Here is a 21,657-nt window from a genome sequence, read left to right as displayed (position 1 = left end):
CCTTCATCAATCCAGCTTCTCTGCGTCCTTGAACATTTTCACTCAGATTACATTCAGAGTCATATTCTTTGCACGCTGGCTTGATTATTGTCGCAGCGCATCATCAAATTCTCTACTCGACCCGCAGCGGTCATAATTACTTTTCAAGCAGATCGCAGCTCCGCTTGGCCCAAGCTCTTTGTTGATGCAGCAACAAGGCACACTTAATATCAACACCTTCCACACCACTTCGCATTAAGAACAATCCATCCTTTCACAACGTGCGCCTACGTGTGATTCCCGCTCAATTGCACCCAAAGGCTCAACGATCTTGTCCTGCCGTTCTGCAACATGTCTACAGAAGGCGCGATGGCAGGTCAATACCAGGTCCTCGAGGAGCTCGGCGCAGGGAGCTTCGGCGTTGTGTAAGAGATTTGATACACTTCTTTCCCCCAGTGGCAATACTGACCACAGTAATACAGCTACAAGGCCATTGACAAGATGTCTGGAGAAGTCGTCGCCATTAAACATGTACGTACCGTGTGTCTTGGTTCCTGAGACAGGGCTGATTCAGTGCAGATTGACCTGGAGTCGAGTGAGGACGACATTCTCGAAATTCAACAAGAAATATCTGTGCTGAGCACATGCGCGAGTCCATACGTCACACAATATATTGCTAGTTTCCTCCGAGGTCACAAACTGTGGATCGTCATGGAGTATTTGGGCGGAGGATCGTGCTTGGATCTGGTAGGAAACTCCTCTGTTCCGTGGGCAATCTTCCTAATCTCATCAGTTGAAACCTGGCCCCTTCAACGAAGCCCACATTGCAATAATATGCCGCGAACTTCTACTCGGACTGGAATATCTTCACCACGAAGGCAAGATACACAGAGATATCAAGGCTGCCAATGTTCTGCTATCCACCGCCGGCAGGGTCAAATTGGCGGACTTCGGTGTTGCAGCACAACTCACAAATATCAAGTCCCAACGGAACACATTCGTCGGTACTCCCTTCTGGATGGCTCCGGAAGTGATTCAACAAAACGGATACGATTTCAAGGCGGACATATGGTCTCTTGGAATCACAGCTATAGAGTTGATCAATGGAGAACCTCCAAATGCGTCGATACATCCTATGAAAGTTCTCTTCCACATCCCAAAAGCGCCCGCACCAAGGCTCGAGGGTTCGCAATATAGCAAAGACTTCAAGGACTTCGTTGCTCAATGTCTTGTCAAGGATTGCGACAGACGCCCCTCGGCCAAGGAACTTCTCAAGCACAAGTTTATTCGATCCGCAGGGAAAGTGGAAGCCTTGCAGGAATTGATTGAGAGAAAGCAGGAATGGGATGGTGGACGAAGCAGACCCTCTCACCCCCGTTTGTACGAAGAAACATTGTAAGTTGACTGCTCCAGGCCCCGTCTTCCTTCACTAACGGCATTAGAAATACAATGATTACCAAAGAGGAGCCTGATGGATGGGTTTTTGATACAGTCAAGGTTTCCACCGTTGCTCCAGCACGAAAGAACACTACCAAGAGACGAAAGTTATCAGTAATCCACGCCAATGGCCAAGGGATGCATGCTGGTCCAGAGGATGCAATGAAGCGACTTGACTTAAAAGACTCACCATTAGAATATTCTTCTCCTCCACCAATTACAATGAAGAAAGGCACCGTTCGCAAGCAACCTTCCATTGCACAGCTTGCCTCCCCATCCAAGTCCCGTCAGCCAAGCAGTCAGCGGCGACCGCCTCTTCAACCAGATATGAGCTTTGGCAACACTGGATCCACTGTTCGTCTCTTCCGAAGAGTCTCGGACAACTCCACTTTGGCCCAGGTCAATTCGGACGTTTCTGCTCCAGAGACTACACGGGATGAGAACAGGCCACCATTATCAGAACCAGCAACTAAAGAGACAGTTCTCGGACACCGTGTTTTCAATAAGATAGTTGATCCCGCATTCCAGGAACTCCATGCCCAAACCGGAAATCAGGCCAAGCGCGAGGCCCTATCTCGACTTGCTGATGCTTGGAGCGCTCTCGATGCAATTGACCCAGAAGGAGAATTCCAGTTACTCAAGGTCATGATGGAGAAACTTCAGAATGATTCCAAACTGTCTTCTGTTCTCTCACCATCCAAGACCTCCACCCGAGATGGGACACCTCAACCATCGCCACAAAAGCCTGGCCAGAAATTAGTGCTTGCTCAAAACAACCCGCACCTGAAGTCACACCGCCAGCGACAATCAAGTATGATGCCCGATGCAGATGTCAGAGAGAAGATATCGAACCTCCCAGGTCAAGTCATTCCCGGCATGGAGCACACCAAGCAACTCGCCGATGTCCTCTATGCCCGCTGGGCAGATGGACTTCGCAACAAGTGGCCTGCCGTATAAGCAACCTGTCTCTAGCATTCTCGGCGCATACATAGATTACCATATCATAGCGGGGTCGATTCGTACATTTGAAACATAAAAGCACAAACAAAAGTCTGGTCTACATTCGAATTGCATATATAGAGGATTGAAGGCATCGTTTTCATTCATGGTTGGAGTGAGCGAGCATCGCGAGCATCGTCTGTTTGTTTGTTTGGCTGTATAGGTTGTCGGATTTGAGATTCACTGTACCGATTCGATTTGATTTGACCGGAGATGAAGAGAGGAGATGGGCTGGGGGAGATTATGATTGATGATAATGTCTTTCTTTTGCTGTATGGACTTGGATTTCTTGCTTCTTTTCTGAGTGAGGGTGAGTGGGGAAAGAAGAGACCTGGGTGTGTTCTGAGTTGTATAGTATGTTTGTGTATGGTACTTGGACCTTGGTGATGGGTTGAAGAGAGTAGATAGGATGAGTAATCGATTGCCATTGTTGATTGATATTTGCCCCCATTGTCTCCCTACCCCAGGTTCCATCTTTTCTGGTTTCAATCTGCGGAGTGGCAAAGCCTCTTTCCACAGCGCTGAGGATGGTCTTTGGTCATGTTCTCGTACATTTGATTTTATGCCCTCGGGATTCCTATGATACAATTCTGCGATTTCCATTTACGCATATGCTTTCCCCGAATATTTGGTCTACAACAAGCCGTCCACAAATCGACTCTTCTCATCGCATACAGCTTCCGAATAAAAAAAAGCAAGCGTGGGTACGTATTATATTATGTCTAGACCAGTATTGACTACTCTCAGCTTAGTTTCTATATCATATGGAAACAAGTTTATGGGAATCGGATAGCTAAATTACTGCTGCTCTTTTAGTACGCAGTTCTTGAGGCCTTTGGGGAAACTAGTTAAGAATTACCATTTGCTCCCTCGACGGTGGCCACGACTCGAGGTCGACATATTTATAAAGTAATGTAACGGTCGGTTTTGGCAATATGGAGATTTAATACGAGGATGACCTCGCAGAATTCTGCAATCTTGGACGCTTTTTTAAGCAAGGTGACCTTTCGTCTATTCAACCTCTCGCCTCTTCTTTTGGGTTTGTTGGTTATGGTTGTTAACTCAAAGGTTATAACTTCAAGATTACAAAGCGGATTCTATGGCATTCTTTATGTTATACAAACCCATTTGAATCCAATTACCTAGCACATTCTGGCATCTCATTTTTTTTTTTACAAGTCCTTACTGAATATAACATGGAGGCCTCCAAATAGCTGCTGATATCATCACTAAGGGCTGTTGAAACTTGCAAGAGCTTTTTCATACCAGTGCATCGTTTCACGGAAGGCCGCAGGGCGTCTAGACAGGGCGCCAGACTTGCCTCCTTATTTTCCCGGCCAGTAGGCCAGTTTGAGGTTGAATGTAGAGTAGCGACGTCTACTTGGACTCTTGTTTTATCAAGTACGACTCTCCACTCCTCGAAAGACCAAATAATTGCCATGAGTTCTTTCAGCTCTGCCTATAGAGCGAGTCCCGATCAAGTATTTCTCTAAATCAGAGCAATCGGTTCTTCGTAGTCGCCTATAGATTCCCAACACGAAGGATACCTCTAATCATGATTTTGTGAAATTGAAACATTAAGGCCGCCCCTAATGCAGGCATCTATCCGGACCACTATAAGAAGTACTGGGGAGGCCCACCTCTCACTGAGGATTTGTTATAGTATCAACTTGCATTTGAAAAAGTGCCGATTTTATATCCCAGTAGTGAACTACCGCAGATTCGTTGAAGACACGTTACTAAAAGTTTGCGAGAATGGGTAAGTGTCGCCGAAAAGCAGCTAACAAAGGCTCCTATGCTACTAGGATTCATTAAGTGATAGTATTACGAAATACTAAAAATCCTTGAGACTTGACTCGTTCACGCTATACCGGGAATTTAAGGGGAAAATGTAGTACATGAAAAGCGGGGCTGTTGGTGGCTATTCAGGATTCTAAACTTGATCAAACGCGCAGCTAATCAACTAAGTTGGCCTATGGGCATAGTTCTTCGGCTGAAGGAATCCTCCCAGCTTCTGAGCAAGTGTCTATCAGCGGCACTAAATAGCTCTGTTTCCTGAGCAGCACCTCCAATAACGCAGTACATCTCTCGCTCTTGGACCGTATAGCGAAGCAGACTTCCAAGATGGGCTTCATCATAAACGCCATGGCCGAGGAGTACAAAGAGACAAAACCGAGGACATTGTTGGGGCCAGGCGCTCGGCTTCATCGCCAGCATTGCTCCCCCCTTGCCAACGTTATCGGGGACGGTTTCAAGTTCTGCAGGAGTATCAATCCCTTGTTCTGTCCGAAGCACCCAAAGAAGTCTGCTACACTGATGATGGTATGACTGTATTCCATCCTCGCTATATGATGCGGAGTCGAATAAAGCGACGGTTTTAGCAATCACGTGCTCTGGTATTCCTTGACGTTGAGGTTGGCGCCATAATAGCTGTTTTCCGCGTCCACTGTCATCGCCGCAGGGTAATAGGATGAGGCTTGTGTTTTGCAGCGCGTATGCCACAGATTGTCTTCCAGAGAGTTGGCGGAGTTGCTGAAACGGTTTAATAAATTCGGAGTGCTGGATTGATGGCAGACTTTCTTCGTCAAAGAATATATCAATGTCGGTCTCTATGAACATGTTAAGCACACTCGCGGCTTGCGGTGACCAGATGACGCAGTAAATTTCCCGTTTGAGTTGCCAATCTTCCTGCTGACAGAATGTACGAAACAAAAAGAAAGCCTCAACCCTCTGATCTGGGTGACCCGTTGTGCTTCGTTCGTAAGGCGTCTGCGTGTTTACTCCTGTCCAAGACCTCTCTATATTGTGTAATTGGCCTCTGTTTAAGGGTAGAGTGTATTGATTTTGCTGTATAGCTTTTAGAGCGTGCAACATCATTATTGACTTTTCATCGTCATATCGTAAAGAGCTGATTAGATCGTGAAAGCTCTCTTGACTTTCGGGGATCTCAAGAACGCGGAACGAGAATACAACAATATCGGAATGTCGTAAACTGGCATGAGGAGCCCAGGGTGTGGAAACGTTGCGAGGACCTGACCACCTGAGGAACGGGTGAGAGCCTGCGTCCTGAAATTCCGGGAGATCATCATTCACTACCTCCGACGCGGTTGTTTCGTCTTCCTGCATTGTATCCAGAACGGTTCGAGAAACCGATCGGACGCTTAGTACAGAGAATACCGATTGCGAGCGAGGGAAAGGATTCGTTGAAGTCGGAGATATTTCGCGAGGGTGGGTGACGCGTCCACTTAGACACCTTCGAATTTGAGGCCTGTAAACGTCGCGGGCCCATGTCCAAATGAAATCAACAATCTGGAATATTTGCAATGCACCGTCTTGCGACTCCAGATTGCCCTGCCAAAGATGAAAAACTTGCTGCGAGGTCTTTGTCAATATTGTTGCCAGTAGGTCCCTCTGAGGAGCAATCTTACCACCGTTTTATTTTTGTCAAGAACTGCGGAATAGAGTCGCCATTCTTCCCCTTGGAAAGCAAAGAACCACACCAATGGATCAAGTTCAATTTTATTTTCGCTGGCCCTCTGTAGCTCATCTTGGATCCTTAAAAATCGACGTATGGGGAATGCAGTTTGCGATTCCACAGATCTGAACCCTGGCGCACCATTCTCACGTTTTGCTTCGAGGACAAGGAATGGGTACATGAGTTGCAGTTTCTTGACAGGGGAATGCGAAAGTTTGACAGAGAAGGACCCAATGTACCTCCGATATCGATCATTCATGCTTAATCCAATAACTCTATCGGGTTTCATTGGAATTCTAGAGTCTTCAAGGCCATCTTGAGGGTCATGAGACACTAATCCGCTTGATACTGCGCTGAAAATCTTGGTCTGGTTTTCTTCATCGCTTGGGGATTGTTAGCTTTCAAATCCAGTTCTATAGTGATCGAAGATCTACCTATCCTCATTTAGATTTCGACCAGAAATATCACCATCATCGCAGGTGCACTGGCGTCGACGCTTTCGTTTCATTTCCAATTTTTCCTTGTCGTCCTCGTTTCGGGGGTGTGCTTCATATTCTGACTGCCAGTTCTCATTTCTGCAACGAACACTAATGGAGCATGAGCTTAGAACAACCTCCAGAAAAAATCAACAAGACTGACCACACAATTTCTTGGTCAAACCGCCCCATGACAGGTGTCTCGATCAAACTTCTCCAAGTATCCTCATTGATACTGAAATCCATTCTCAGACTAGTAGCTCTGGTGCGAAGGTCTCTCACCCGGGCTATCTGCTTCCTGATAGTCTTTTGGTCTATATCAGTTCTTGTGATATATTTGTCATATCGGTTGGCCCAGATGTCCCGTATAACCTGGAAAAGGTGGCTGTATTGGGTAGGCCACTGCCTCGGTGGCACAGGACCTTCAAAATTGATGTCATAATCATCAACGAGCTCTTTCAACTGTTCTTTCGAAAGCTTGGCTTTTTTCGGAGGCATAGTGACTCTTCTGCCGACTTTTTGTTAATAAATAATGGTCAATGTAAATTAGGCGCGACCCTCCCTGAGACAGTCCTTTGGCAGTCGAGTCAAGCGGGCAGAGAGACTGTTTTGTAGGTGCGAGCTGCGCCTCGCGCGGCCGGAAGCTCATGCCCGAACGGAGTGACCACACTCGCTTGGACTAGGACTAAGGTAGGGGTGGCGTGGAAGGAGCGAAATTGGAAGTAGTCTTAGTGATGCGTGGATGCCTTGTCAGGCTTAAGAGTCTACTTAGCTAGTTTTCCTGACCATTCTCAATCCACACCCTTACAAGCCCTCTTGATTCCATCGATTTTTCTGGTGGCTAGGGTGGCGTACGCCTGGGCTGAAACCTTCCATTCCGGCGGCCCCACTGAACGGTAGTCTGCCTGAATTGGGAGGCGCAGTCGATTGTCATCTCAGGATTTCCATTCAATTCCCTATTCTAATTTGTTCGTCCTCGTGATTGAGCCACACCACAGCTTGAGCAACGAGACTGGGTTGTTCCAAACCCTCCTCGTCACCTTTCGTAAAGCCAGAATAATCTACCAACTTCCTGTCATAGTTATAAATACGAAGGCCTGGTACAAGTGCCAACATCACTTTCTTCGCCTCTTGCTTGGGTGGGGTTTGATTACATGTGGTGGTACCTTCTGGCGACTCCTCTACCATACAATTTCTTTCAAAGCTGGAATTGTGCGCTGGCCAGATAAATTCGAACACGTTTTTACCAATCATTCCAAAAGATTTGATGTTCAGTGCCGAACAGAAGATAGACTTCAGACGAATTTGGAGTTTTGCCTCGGACTTCTTTTTATTCTTCATGAATGGGCCAAGAGCGCTGAGCAGACGCTCAGAGAGTTTGGTTGCAGTTCGAGGGATGAATTCTTCTTGGAAATGTAGTTCTTCATTAATTACCCATTGATGGGCAGCAAGGTCGACATTTCGAAGCGCTAGTTCACCGCCTGCAGTACGTTAATTCAAACGTCAGTCTGGTTGTAGGGGCTCCAAGGGCTTACAAATTGTGTGTAAATGATGTCTGTATCCCTCTAGAAGTGGCGTGTTCATCATGGCGGTGCATTGCATCTTCCCATTGAAAACCCATTCGCAAATTGCAGCTCCAGTCAAAGACTGGATCACTAGACCGACAGGATAATGATTCACATCGCTGAGAACTTTGGATTTAAGCTCGTTCAGATCCCGAGACTCGACACATGTAGATGTCCCATCAGGGTGCTGGAAGTAATTCATGATGGAAAGAGATCTGAAATCCCTCCTCATCTTCGCATGGTAGGTTCGAATCTGGACCTGATTTAGAGGCACTTCTTTCCCTCTTCCCAATGTGAGAAACGGTTGGAGGAACGTTTGGTTGTTCAGCTGGCGCTGTAGGCTGTTGATTTTTTCGTTTTGGGCCTCAATCGTGTCTGCCATTGTTTGAAGAACATTCGCGCTTCCTTGTGCAAGCAAACTGTGGCTAAGACGCCCGTTTCGATCGATCTTTTTCCGTCTCTCCTCAGAATCTGACCACTTCTTGCGGAAATACAAGTTGTCATTGAATAGGTCCCGTAACGTCTCATGGCTGCGATCTAGGATAGGCTTTTCGGGAAATTGATGTACTGTGTCAAGGTCATCATAATCAACTGTGGGCGTGTCCTGGAGTTCGGTCGCGTAGAAAAACGATTGCGAGGCACTTCGCAGACTGGGAGCATCATTCAGACCCCTCTCCATACAAGTTTCAGATGACTGAGAGCTCTTTATCCTTTCTTCGGTGTCTGCAATGCTTGTGCAAGGAGGCGTTGTGGTCGGCCGAGGGGGGAATCTTTGCCTGGGAACAGTGCTGGTATTTCGGTTCAGGGGTGTCTGCTTCAACGGGCAACGTCAGTAAACATATTCGAGCTATTGTTTCCAAATCTCAAAACTATTACGCACTTTGCTTAACAGAGGCTCTTTCTTGACCAACTTGGGTGCGCGAGTTTGTGGCTCTCCACGTTGAGTTTTCCGCACGGTTCTGGTCGGTGTGCGTTCGCCGAAATTGGTCCTCCCTCTTATGGAGCGGCTCGTCTCAATTGCGAGATTTCGAGATGCACTTCTGGTCGGTGTGCACTCGCCGAAAATGGTGCTCCCTCTTGTGGAGCGGCTCGTTTCAGGTACGGGATTTCGAGAAACGCTTCTGAGCTGCCGTGGTGTTGACACAACAACGCATACTTCCTCACTCTTGATGGTTTTCAATTCCTCCAGGACCTTAGCCTTTAAGTCAACATCAAGATTTTTTATGCGGCTGCTCCCATATCGATAGACGTCCTCGATGGTCTTCGGGTCTGTGCTGCCAATCAACGATTTGAGTTTGTTATCAATCTGTCTTTCGGTATGCAGCTTCCTGAGACGTGGTTGCAGCTTCCGCAGAACCTCTGACTTATGAGGCCGGCCACTGTCCCCTCGGATCCTTTCGACAACAATGTCTAGGTTCGCCAATAGCTCTATGATGTCGTGTGGGCCCATTTTGATCTTGGTACGTGGCTTGTCTGCACAGGCTGTTGCTATGCTGCGCACTCGAGATGAGGAATTGTACCAAATATTTAAGGCAAAGAGCGTTGTACAGCGTCGAGTGGTAAATGATGTGGTGCAAGACAGAAGACTTTTAGGCAGATGCGGTGGTGGTCTGAATGATGTCCAAGTTTGCAGGCAATGCTGTGTCTCGGATGAGGAGCTTCGGCATGATTTGGGATCCGCCGACAACCCGTGCATCCGCATCGGGTTGGTCAGCGGTACGGTTTTCACATGGCACGAAGGCTAACAAAAAGATTCATGATTGATTCGCTGCGGTACGCACAACACAGTATGATCTACTTGTTTCAGGCTAGGTCCAAGGAGGATACTTCCCCGTGCCGTGGGCTGGCTTTTCACAAGGATTAACAGGCAGCTGCCTGGGCTGTGCAATGTTAAGTTGGCTTCGGTGAGGCTTGGTTGGGTGTTGCAAATGCCCCCGCCGGCGCGATATGCAACTTCCAGGATCTCTCCGAGAACCTGTGTAACATCAGCGGCTACTACGCCCGCGGATACGGAAAATGGTCTCATTCTTCCGGCCCACCCATCTCTCAGAGCTTTCACAGTTTCGTGATTATGCCTCCCGGGCCCTGGCAACTCACTCGGCTGACGCACAAAAGTTAGCTAGCTGTAATACCATTGAAGAGTTGGTAGATTCCTGGGTCCGAGTCCACCCCAGAATACGTGGAACCTATTCCGAAACTCCTATTTTCCACTCTCTTGCTTTATACCTTCCCTCTGAAATTCATCTTCTTGCATCATTGCGGTACTGTCCACGGTGCAAAACAAATGGCGCACACTGTTCCGAGCTCGTTCGACAGATTTCAGAGGTTCGACCCGGGGCCAATGGACGATCCTCCTTCCGATCGAGATGTAGACATGGAGGAAGCTGAATCACCAAGCCACTTGATTGTTGCATTCGATTTTGGAACAACATTCTCGTCCGTCGCATATACTCGAGTTAGCGAAAGGATGCCAAGAGATACCCTTGGCATAACGAATGTGAAATGCATCACCAGATATCCAGACGATCGCGCACCGCCCGGAGTCACGTTTGCGTGGGAACCTAGGGAAGATGTCCCCACCGAATTATGGTATAATCTTCCTCCGCCGCCGAAACAACGAAAATCAGGCCATCAAACTTTGCAAGGTTCCGGCGAAGAATCGATGAATGAGGATCCCACCTTGTCTGACGCAAGTAGCGAATTTTCATGCTCGTATCCCGAGGACGCAGAAAACCTGGAAAATGAACAGCTAAACTCTGGAGAGGACTGCGGGAGATCAGCTTCCTTGTTCTGGGGGTTTGGAGTGCAGAAACAGCTCAGGAACATAGACATTCCAAAGGACGGGACAAGACGACTTACTAGGTTTAAGTTGATGCTTCATGAAAACAGCAAAGAAACGGAAGATATTCGCGCTGGGTTATCAGTGATCCTCAAGAATCTGAAGAAGTCGAAAATGGTCAAGCAGGACACAGATGTTATCAGTGACTACTTGGAGCAGCTTTTCAAACATACGAAGGCCGAACTGCGAAGGCTCAATGAGTATAGTGACAGTACACCTGTCGAATTCGTTTTATGCGTGCCAGCGGTTTGGCCATCCAAGGCATGTCGTTTCATGCAAGCGGCCATGAGTACCGCTGCAAAAAGATCTGAATTTGGTTACTTGGTGAATGGCAGTCTTGACAACCTTTTCATCATCTCTGAGCCAGAAGCAGCAGCTGCATGCGTCCTAGCGGAAGATAACAATGACATCTACGTAAGAGACTTCTCAAACCTCGTGCGAGACGGCAGAATGCTGATCCTAAATCCTGGCAGAAAAATGAGACAATCCTTGTCCTAGACGCTGGAGGTGGAACTGTTGATGCGGTTACCTATAAAGTCACAAACTCCTACCCACTGAGGTTGTCCGATGAGGTTGTTTCGCCTGGTAGTAGGTATATCTACTCCATTCAATTTCTGTTGATGTTCACGATACTTAGCACAGGTCTGTGGAGCAAGCTATATCAATGAAAGGTTTGAGAAGCTCTTGTTGAAGCGACTGAAGCACGAAAATTACCTTGTCAAAAATGGGAAAACTATCAAGAGTATCGTGGAAGGCAAAGTCATAGAGTTCGAAAACGGAGAAAAGAGATTAATCGACACGGCTGATGAATATTACGAGACTGATCCAATATTCATTGACGACCTGAGGGCTAATTCCAAGAAACGTTTTTCTCAAAATCGACTTGCGATAACGAAGTAAGATCCTTGAAAGTTGAATTGTACACGCTAAACCATGTACAGGCGTGAAATGGCTTGGGTTTTCCAATATTCTCTGGATGGGACTGCCAATTTGCTCATAGAGCAACTCGAGATAGTGAAAGCGAAGGGATTCGCCGTACAAGTAAGTTTAGATCTGCCGTGCCAAGCTAAAGCTGGAGTCACCCCTACTAACACCCTCGGAAGAAAGTTATCCTCATCGGTGGCTTCGGGCAGTCTCCTGCTCTGAGAACACATCTCCGAAACGTGCTTGCAAACGAGAGGAATTTTCTGGATCAAGAAATCCAGTTCTTGACTCCTCGCGCAGCGTGAGTCAACTCCGTCCTCAGCCACAATCTTGGAGAGAATCCGACATTATACTAAAACTTGAAAAGTTCAACCGTGGTAGCGAGAGGCGCTGTTCTTCGGGCATTCAACAAGGACCATGGTCCACTCCGAATCACTTCGTGTAGCTATGGTTTTTTGAGAACAGAACCGTACGAGCCAGAGGAATTTGCTGCGCACAGAAATACCAGATGCATCATAGACAAAGCAGACGGTGAAAAATACATTGATGGTACCATCAACTGGCTCGTTCAAAAGGTGTGCACACTCTAACCCCATATCTGGATAAGTGATCTAGTTCGCCCTTGGCTAATTCTGGTAATCTATCCTTTAAGGACGAGCCTCTGCCACACAATAAAGAGTTCTACATCACAGTGAAGCACACTTTCGGCATTAGAGCAAAATATTTCCACTGCAAGGAGGTTCTTTACGTATCTGACTTCAAGCATGAGTCTCACTACAGAAAAACACATGTAATGAACAAAGGTAAATAAATAACACTTGCCGTCCTGATCAATTTCTGCTAATAAAATATTATGAATAGGCGCCGAACTTGCTGGCTCAATCACGGCAGACATGACTTTCCTTAGGGATGATGGTCATATTCAACCAGTTCCGCCGTCGGATTTCAGCACATTTTCTGGACCTAAGGCTCCACATCACTGGGCGGTAACATTTGAACTAGTGATGATTATTGATGGTCGGAATTTGCGGTATGAGGCGCGCTGGCCTCCCCGCGACAGTCCTGAAGCAAGAGTGCATAGCCAAAGAGTGCATAAGAGTGGTCAGACCTGTATTGCAGCCGCATTTAAGCCGGGAACTGCATGAGGCCCGTAAGTATATATTAGTTGCCATTTTAATGTTTTTAGTTTCTAAGCCTTTTGCTTTATAAACTACTTGTTAGTTAGATATTTTTCTCCGAAATAGACAGTGTGTCAAATGAATAGAATAGAATAGAATACTGGCTAGTAATCTAATCTATTCATCAAAAATACCCACTAATTATATTCTAATCAGATTCTAATTAAGGTAATCATGAATATTCATGAATACTTTGATTACTGTACACGTGACTGTCGCACGTGATATACTAGCCTAATTAGGTATGGCTCCCGATCTAGAATCGTCTTTGCAAGCCTTTCGCCTACTAATTAGGCAGCGAGGTGGCGCTAAGGCGACACTAGAGCGGGGCCTCTACTTAATCAGGCTAGCGTATCACATGCTATAGTCACGTGTAGAGTAATCAAAGTATTCATGAGTATTCATGATTATATATTCTAATCTAATCAAATTATTTAAGCATTGCAGTAATTATATTCTATTCAAGCTAATCATGAATATTCATGAATATTCGGAATACCTTGATTACTTTTTTGACACACTGGAAATAGAAATATATCTCTAGATTATAGGGATTTAATAAAGATAAGAATATTATAAGAAAGAAGATAATATAATATAAAAATTCATATATTTTAATAAGTAAATTAAAAAGTATTTATTTTTTATTAAATAATTATAAGTTTATTAATAATTTAAATATATAAAATATTAAAGCTTTATTTACTTTAAAATTATTTTTTCTTTTATTAATAACTATTTATTATATTATAATACTTCTTATTTAAATATATAAGTATTAAATTTTATAATATATTAATAATTAAAAAATTATTAAAAGTTATATTTTAAAAAGCCTTTTATTATAATTCTAATAAACCTGGTTACTATTTGGAACGAAATATATAAAAATAATATAAAATTCGAAAAAGCTATTTATTTGGAATATATTAGTATAATTTATAATATAATAAGCTATAATAAGCTATTTGAGTATCTAGCTATAAAGGCTAAAATTAACTAATAGTTGAAAACAAATATTAAATAATAAAGAAAACTATATTATATTTAGATAAGTTCAAGAATATAAAATAAGGCTATTTAAGAATAATAGATTATATTTTTAATATATTAAAAAGAAATTAGAAATACTAATAGAAAAGAATTCTAACTATTTTATTATTTCGGATTCTAAATAGGAGTTTTCTATTAGTTTTTAGTATTTAGAAAACAAGTATAAATAAATAAAAAATCAGATATAATATAGCAAGCCGTATTTTATTAAAATTACTTTATTTTAATAGTTTAAATATTTCAGTTATATAGTAAAGGCTAGGGCCTTTTATATATAATTTGCGGGAATTATATAAAAAAGCTAGCTTTTTTATAGTTCTAGATATTAATTTCTCTTCTATATTTAATTAATTAAGCTTTTATATACTATATACTATTTATACTTTACTATTTATACTTTTAATCTTATTATTTTACTATTAAGTTACGTTTTATACTCTAGTATACTTTATATGGGTTTTTGTCTTATTATAGTTTTCCTTCTATATTAGGCTAGTATATTACATATAATATTATATATAGTATTATATATATATTATTTAATTACTCTAGAATATTCTAGAATAGTTAAGTAAAGTATTAAGTAGAATATAAGTAGGGCCCACTACTCTACTCTACTTTACTTATTTCTTATACTGTCGCGAAATGATAAAAAATACCAATGGTTGCCGCTACTAAGGGATCTCAGGCCATTTGAAGTATACGAGTGGAACAGATACTATACTTGGTGGTATAGATGAATAATTGTATCCCTTGCACTTTGCTTCTAGCACTTCGACCCAACAAATTGTGCAAACTCCGCTCTTGTATTGGTCAAATCCCCTGGCTGAGGCTGTATTTACGAGCCTACCGACTAAAGTCCGTGTTTTTAGCGATTGTTTTCCCCACCAACGTTCACCATCAATGCCTCCCGCCACGCCCCCCCTTGACTTTACCCACTAACCAGGCGATGAAATCCCTACTAAACATAAGGAGGCAATACGCCAGCTATATGGCTTTGCTAAGATACTAGTTAAGTAGCTTATAATACGATACGGACTCGTGCGGTTAATAGTTGAGAAGATATTGCGATACGACATTCCCGAGTACTCGCACATTACTCGTACCGGGAGACCCTCTCTTCTTACCAATATACAAACTAATAAGATAATCGAATACTTATCCGAATCGTGGGAGCATCGAATCCTTAACTTCGGCCTCCTTTATAACGAATTATACCTTGAATATACTATTAAGACCCTTGAGTGCCGGCTCAAATAACGAGGGTATTTTAAGTATGTGGCCTGCCAGAAACCCTACCTCACAGTAGCTCAGGTTCTCGCACGATTCCTCTGGGCAATTACACATATATTCTGGACGACGGAATGGCTAAAGGTCCTCTGGTCTAATAAGGTTACCTTCTTAGTCGGGGGCAGGACGGTCAAGGAAAGAGTAACAAGAAACAAAGACGAACGTACGCATCCGACGTATATCTAGTACCAGTTTCATCGCGGGCATACGATACTAGTTAATATATGGGGTATAATTGGATATGGCTATAAGAGTCCTTTACTCTTTATTTACGGATCTGGCAAGAAGGGAGCCTTTTGCCAGAATAATTACCTGTCACAAGTACTTGCGCCGCATATCGAGGGTATTATGGAGGCCTTTGCAGCCATTACTCACCTACTTCGCCCCTCTGCCGAGCCTTTATTTATGGAAGATAGTAACTCTGCTCATGGCCACGAGTCTATTCGCAATTACTATACTCGCTGGTATACGGAGCATGGTATTATATTAATGCCCCATCCCTCTACAAGCCCTAATATAAACCCAATTAAGAAGTATTAGAGGAGAATTAAGCAGGTATTATACAGACGGCGCCACTAACCCACTACGGAGGCTGAGATAGAAGTAATAGTCTTAGAGAAGTGGGACCGCATACCACAAGATTAGATAAATAAGCTAGTTTTAAAGCAAGAGCATTGGGTCCATATACTTATATAGTATTACGGGTGGTCAACTCCTAATTAAATACTGATTATATACTTTGCGATAGTGAAGTGTGGTCGTGACTCAAACTGATGCCATGCCACAGAGGTCAAAACAGCCCACCGTATTCTGACTTGTTAGGCTGAAATACTCTTTGACAAGAGGATCCAAAATCTGCTCCGGCAGGAACCCTGTAAGGGAACAGAAACGGATTCCCGGGCAAAACTCGGTAAGGAAACTGTAGCCGGGGCACAGAGGAGACCAAAATGGATTCCGCATTATAGTGGGCAGGCTGACTCAGGGCGTGGTCAAGATGGCTCAGGCTCTGCTCAGGCTCTGCTCAGGCTTGCTCAGGCTTGCTCAGGCTCTGCTCCGGCATGCTCACCCTCGGCTTAGGTAGGCTCACCCTCAGCTCAGGTTAAGTAGTAGGTGCTCCGGTCCATATACTAAAACGGAACCAGCGAAAGGGAAAATTAATCCTGAGTCTTGGGGTATTTAGAGGTTTTTTGAGGATATATTCTGAGTATCTAATCTACCGCTCCCGTAGTTCCAGGACATTGATTTTGCTGTAAATCAGTGGGATTGACGATTGTCTAGCGGCTATTAATCATAATCTCTTTCTCATCGTCCACATCTTCTAATACCTGGCTCCGTAAGCATAAGATATATTATACGTTCTCACTTAATATTAATAGGAGCTTATGAGCAATCTTTGATGCCTTCCGGCGAGCAAGCAGACGTATTGCTGGCAAGGAATCAGAGGCAACACCAGCTCTAGGCCGCTTTGGAGAAGTCTCTGGACGAGGTAAAAGAGGGACTCTTCTTGGAGGAAGCGGACCAAAGCCTACTACTAGTAAACTTGATACAGCGAAGAGTAGGGAGCAATTCATGGTATTCTGCTTGGTTAGCTTTGGAATTAAGGATTATTTGGTATACTGTTTTTGGTTTATACGAGACACTCTTAAGTGAGCAATTTGATTGGCTACCGGAGCTTAAAAACTATATTCCGGGTCACGTGCAGGGTATCCGAATAACTACCGGTAACCCTTCATTTCCTGGATATCCACCCGCGCAGATCGATTCGGTTTGAATGACCGCCAGAGCACCTCCCGGAGTCCCGGGTAGTACCCGAATTACCCACAGTGTGTCAAAGGAATACTCAGACTACTTAAGTTACTTAAGTATATACTCATTGAGTATTGAGTAGAGTATAAGTAGCCCCTCTAACTAAGCTTAAGTAGAGTAGAGTAGACTACTTAAGTAGTTTAACTACTCATTACGTGGTTTATTCTATTAAATATCTCTCTTTATATTACAAATATTATTAAATTCTTCTCTTTATTGTCTTTCGTTAGCTTTATTATCTTTTTTATTACTTAAAATTCCTCTAATACTACTTATTATACTAGTAAAATTTAATATAATAATTACGTATTATTTATTATATATGACTTCTAAATAATAAGTCTAAGAGAAAAGGAATATATAGGGCTTATTTGACTTCTGCTTGCTCTTAGATATAATATAGCCTTTTAAAGTAAGTTTAAAACTAATAATTAAGTCGGGGGACTTGCGTACTATAATATGTGCTTACACGTGACTCACTACTTAAGTTACTTAAGTATATACTTAATGAGTATTGAGTAGAATATAAGTAGGATATATTTTGGCTGAGTAGAGTATGAGTAGGTGTAAGGCGCACAATAGCAGGGTGCTACGCAAGTAGTCAAGGTAAGGGTAGGTGGAATCCAAGGTAAAGTATGGAGTGAAGCGTGGAAGTATATTGATTCCAAGAACTAGTTCTCAGTAATAAACTAATCGATACCCATTTCTAAAGCTCGCATGCCTCCATATATAGAATCTAGCGTTCCACTGGATGTACGGAAGCACTAGTCCCAATTAGGGAATGCGATCCCACATAAGCACTAGCCCAATTAGGCTACCAAATCCAGCTGGACGCTCGCTGTCAATGTGCGCATCACAGTAGGACTCACTACTCTACTCTACTCTACTCATTTGACACACTGAATACCCACGCCCAAGACTGGAGATATGGTAACTTGAGAAGTCAAAAGCCATACCACTTGAGAGCTTCGAACCGTGAGGACAAAGTAAGTCTTAATTTGTATTGAACTGGGATCGATTTATCAGTGGAAAATCGATATATTGGAGATTGACAATCTGTAGAATGACTACTTTTGACTAGATACAGGAGAGTGATTCCATAAAAAACAGAGGGAATGGGTTCCCTAGCTATATTCCTGATTTCCACCCTACTATGTGATTTACCCTGCACTTACTTGGTGGTGGGAACGATTTACTAATCTGATTCCTGAACGTATATTTAAGGAACGTAATCGAATGGCGATACTAATAAACGATTAGTATGTTCATATATAAGTAATACCCAATAATCGGACGAACTGAATTAGTAGTTGAACCTGGAGTAGAAGGAATAGATATTAGTCAAGCTAGCTAGTTCAATACGCCTCCTCTTTATAGTCGAGATTTAATATTAGTAAGGCTAATAATACCTAGCTTTAAATATAGTAGTTTAAAAGCGGGTCTAGCTAATGGTTTGGTAAGAATATTAGCCATTATTTCCTGTATAGGAATATACTTAAGCTTAATATCCTTAGTATTAATATAGTCCCTAATAAAATAATATCTAATATTAATATATTTGGTTTTCTGAGAAAATCATATGTTTATAGCTAAATTAAGAGCTCCCTGAGCGTCCGTTTTTAGCTCGATTAGTTCTATAGGAATCAATATTTCTTTAAATAGTTACTTTAGCTATAGGGCTTCTTTAATTACCGGAGTAAGGGCAATATACTCCGCTTCTATAGTAGTAGTTACTATAGTTTTCTATTTAGTATTAGCCTAGCTAATTATTCTATTAAATAGGGTAAAAACCATACTAGAGGTTAATTTGCGGTCCTATAAATCGCCTTTATAATCGGTATCTGAGTACCTAATAAGTCCTTCTTTAGATAAAGTATTATATAGAATACCTATATTAAGTAATCTTTTAATATATTATATTATATGTTTCTATATAGAGCTATAGGAGGCTTTAGGACAGGAATTAGAATGTCCCAAATACCTAGTAATATAGCAAAAATCGGGTCTTAATACTAGGGATAGCCATATAAGTAATTCCGTATAACTCTAATATTCTATAATATTAATATCTTTCCTTTCTAGAACCGTAGCTTAAGCTATTAGTATAGAAATAGGAATAGAACCTTCTATTTAATACTTTTAGAATATATCTATAAGATATTAATTTTGGTATAGAAATATAGAACCGTTCTAAAAATATATGATTTCTATACCTAGAAGTATTTTAATTTCTCCCAAATTAGTTATATTAAATTTCTAATAGAATTACTTCTTGATTTTATTAATTTGAGCCATACTTTTACTAATAATAATTATATTATCTATATAAATAGTAATTAGAAAAGGCAGCTAATTAATATTATACTTTTGAAATATATATAGGACTGGATTATAAAATAATCTCAAGAAACTAATAGTATGGAAAAAACTATTAATTACCTAATTCCAAACCCTAGGGGCTTGTTTTAACCCGTAAATGCTTTTCTATAGGCGGCAAATCAGGTTAGTACCTTTAATAAAACCAGGAGATTATTCTATATAGTACTTCTCTTCTAATTCCCTATAGAGGAAGGCTATTTAGATGTCTATTTACTAAATATAGAGCCTATATTTAGCTACTAAGGCTAATATAATATATATAGTATAAAGCCTAGCTACTAGAATAAAGGTTTCAAAATAATCTATACTATATTATTAGATATAGCCTTATACTACTAGCCTTGATTTATAGTACCTATTAGCCTTAATTTTAAATAACTAGTAATATCTAATAGTTTTTTAGTATTTTCTAATTACTAGATCCTATATATAATTATATATATAGGATTATAGCTTCTTTCTAATAGAAGATTTCTAAAGATAGGCATTAGGGCTAGTAAAAGCTTTATTAATTAATATTGGAATTTTGGAAGCTTTAGTATTCTGATTAATAACTAGTAAAATATAAGGATTAGGCTATTCTCCGGTAATTCTAATTGATTTCGGATATCTAGGGATTAATTTACTCCTGACTAGAACTATTTCGGGAGATATAGGCGCCTCCTAAATCATAGAACCTGAATTAGAATCACTTATAAGTAGTTCTGATTCTTGGTTATTATTCCCAAATAGAGACTCAGAAGCTTTATTTAGACTAGAAACACCCTTAATTTGGTTACATAATATATTTTAAATAGTATTTCCTTTAATATTAGAGTGATTTTCTTAATTATTTTCTAATAAAATATTAAGCTATTAATTTCTAGTATTAATAATAATAGTATTTCTATAAATTATATCGGAATTATATATATTATTACTAGAAGTATTATTATAATCTTTAGTAGTACTAACTAGTCTTTTATATAGCTGGGATACTAGATTTAGGAGATATATTCCCTTAATATATTCTTTAATAATATAATAATTAGAAATAACGAATATCTATTTATACGGGTTCTAAATATAATATCCGGAACTATTATAGCTAGTAAAAATGCCCCTAAAGGCCTTGGCTATATATTTATACTATAAGGCTATTTCCTTGGGTATATAGATATATACCAAGAAATCAAATATCTATAGGTTAGAAATGTCCGGTTTAATCCTATAGAATGCTTTATATAGAGTTATACCGATTTTGGGTAGGTAGTATTAATTATAGATATAAATCCCATATATAGCTACTTTCTCCCAAAACTCATATAGTAAGCCTAATTATTCTAGCTTTATATACTCCTCTTTAATAATCATATATATATTATATTTAGAAATACTATTCTATTTAGGTATATAAATAGTTATTAGTTCCAGACAAATACCCTTTAATTTATACTAGTTCTTAACTTATCCTAATATAAATTCTGGAGTATTATTAAGGTATAGGTACTTGATTTTATTCCCAGTTTAGGTTTTAGAGAAGATTACTTAATACTAAAGATCTATAAAGTAGCCCTTTCTATCCGAATTATATATTACTATATAATATTTGGTACCCTTATAAGTAGTAGAAAGTATATAGGAGTTCTTACTAAGAGATAGAACCCTTAATAGCCCCTATAAGTCGATTATAATATATTCTCCCGGAAGTAGTTTTTTAGGATATAGCTTAGTTATACTAGCCCTAGTAATCTTACTTATATTATATGGATTATAATCGAATAGGTTTTGGTTCTTGAATTAAAGCCTATAGATATAGTTTACTAATTTCAGGATATACTTCATATTTAGATATTTATATTACTAGTACTATATTTTTAGGGAAGCTAAAGCTTCCGATTTTAATACTTTTAGGGTATATCCTGAATTAAATTAGTTAAGCTAATATAGCCCTATAAAGGGGCTAAAGGTACTAGTTATAATAGTTATTCCTTTATTAATAATTCGGATATTTTTTTTGGGAAAATATAATATTATCTCTAGCTTATATAATTTTGGGAATTAATAATAAGGAAGTATTCCGGAATTAGGGGCTATAAAGTATATTATTAAGCTATATTTTTAGCTCTAGTTAGGTAGCTAAAAGAATAATTCCTTTACCCCTAATAAGAATTATTAATTTATTACTAAGGATAATTAGAAATGGATTAATCTCTTTATATATAATAAAGAAGCTTTTACTCCCCATAAAATGGTTCATAGTACCCGAATTAATATA

General features: G+C 41.0%; 5 protein-coding genes across 5 annotated transcripts; 3 read left to right on the top strand and 2 right to left on the bottom strand.

Annotated features, from left to right (window-relative positions):
* Window positions 1-10: 10 nt before the first annotated feature.
* On the top strand, window positions 11-2,861 carry K444DRAFT_572677 (mst3-like protein kinase-like protein). The gene is made up of 5 exons (XM_024877364.1): window positions 11-404; window positions 462-510; window positions 559-726; window positions 773-1,374; window positions 1,422-2,861. Exons 1-5 carry the CDS (start codon window positions 331-333, stop codon window positions 2,371-2,373), a joined length of 1,845 nt encoding a protein of 614 aa, XP_024729984.1. The 5' UTR covers window positions 11-330; the 3' UTR covers window positions 2,374-2,861.
* Window positions 2,862-4,276: 1,415 nt separating this feature from the next.
* On the bottom strand, window positions 4,277-7,150 carry K444DRAFT_197935 (uncharacterized protein). The gene is made up of 4 exons (XM_024870988.1): window positions 6,530-7,150; window positions 6,325-6,477; window positions 5,844-6,273; window positions 4,277-5,787 (listed from the first exon to the last, which is right to left on the bottom strand). Exons 1-4 carry the CDS (start codon window positions 6,862-6,864, stop codon window positions 4,375-4,377), a joined length of 2,331 nt encoding a protein of 776 aa, XP_024729983.1. The 5' UTR covers window positions 6,865-7,150; the 3' UTR covers window positions 4,277-4,374.
* Window positions 7,151-8,694: 1,544 nt separating this feature from the next.
* On the bottom strand, window positions 8,695-9,790 carry K444DRAFT_197864 (uncharacterized protein). The gene has a single exon (XM_024870987.1). It carries the CDS (start codon window positions 9,631-9,633, stop codon window positions 8,779-8,781), a length of 855 nt encoding a protein of 284 aa, XP_024729982.1. The 5' UTR covers window positions 9,634-9,790; the 3' UTR covers window positions 8,695-8,778.
* A 201-nt stretch (window positions 9,791-9,991) lies between these two features.
* On the top strand, window positions 9,992-13,004 carry K444DRAFT_619743 (uncharacterized protein). Its single transcript, XM_024881567.1, has 8 exons — window positions 9,992-11,184; window positions 11,244-11,358; window positions 11,408-11,666; window positions 11,712-11,811; window positions 11,874-11,995; window positions 12,062-12,269; window positions 12,347-12,497; window positions 12,556-13,004. The coding sequence occupies exons 1-8, from the start codon at window positions 10,216-10,218 to the stop codon at window positions 12,837-12,839; spliced, it is 2,208 nt and encodes a 735-aa protein (XP_024729981.1). The 5' UTR covers window positions 9,992-10,215; the 3' UTR covers window positions 12,840-13,004.
* A 1,941-nt stretch (window positions 13,005-14,945) lies between these two features.
* K444DRAFT_619742 (uncharacterized protein) lies at window positions 14,946-15,970 on the top strand (the record flags this gene model as incomplete). The annotated part of the gene is made up of 3 exons (XM_024881566.1): window positions 14,946-15,027; window positions 15,190-15,356; window positions 15,402-15,970. Coding segments are annotated over 3 exons (603 nt in total), but the record flags the coding sequence as incomplete, so codon positions are not given.
* Window positions 15,971-21,657: the final 5,687 nt, after the last annotated feature.

This window comes from Hyaloscypha bicolor (assembly GCF_002865645.1).
Source record: "Hyaloscypha bicolor E unplaced genomic scaffold K444scaffold_165, whole genome shotgun sequence".
Taxonomy (NCBI): Eukaryota; Fungi; Ascomycota; class Leotiomycetes; order Helotiales; family Hyaloscyphaceae; genus Hyaloscypha; species Hyaloscypha bicolor.
This window is presented reverse-complemented; position numbering and strand designations above follow the sequence as displayed.

Coding starts and splice junctions, on each gene's coding strand:
- K444DRAFT_572677 (XM_024877364.1), top strand. CDS start 331: ATGTCTACAGAAGGCGCGATGGCAGGTCAATACCAGGTCCTCGAGGAG. Junction 405..461: donor GCAGGGAGCTTCGGCGTTGT/GTAAGAGATTTG, acceptor ACAGTAATACAG/CTACAAGGCCATTGACAAGA. Junction 1,375..1,421: donor CGTTTGTACGAAGAAACATT/GTAAGTTGACTG, acceptor TAACGGCATTAG/AAATACAATGATTACCAAAG.
- K444DRAFT_197935 (XM_024870988.1), bottom strand. CDS start 6,864: ATGCCTCCGAAAAAAGCCAAGCTTTCGAAAGAACAGTTGAAAGAGCTC. Junction 6,274..6,324: donor CGAAATCTAAATGAGGATAG/GTAGATCTTCGA, acceptor ACAATCCCCAAG/CGATGAAGAAAACCAGACCA. Junction 5,788..5,843: donor TTGACAAAAATAAAACGGTG/GTAAGATTGCTC, acceptor AAGACCTCGCAG/CAAGTTTTTCATCTTTGGCA.
- K444DRAFT_197864 (XM_024870987.1), bottom strand. CDS start 9,633: ATGCGGATGCACGGGTTGTCGGCGGATCCCAAATCATGCCGAAGCTCC.
- K444DRAFT_619743 (XM_024881567.1), top strand. CDS start 10,216: ATGGCGCACACTGTTCCGAGCTCGTTCGACAGATTTCAGAGGTTCGAC. Junction 11,996..12,061: donor TTCTTGACTCCTCGCGCAGC/GTGAGTCAACTC, acceptor AAACTTGAAAAG/TTCAACCGTGGTAGCGAGAG. Junction 12,270..12,346: donor TCAACTGGCTCGTTCAAAAG/GTGTGCACACTC, acceptor CTATCCTTTAAG/GACGAGCCTCTGCCACACAA.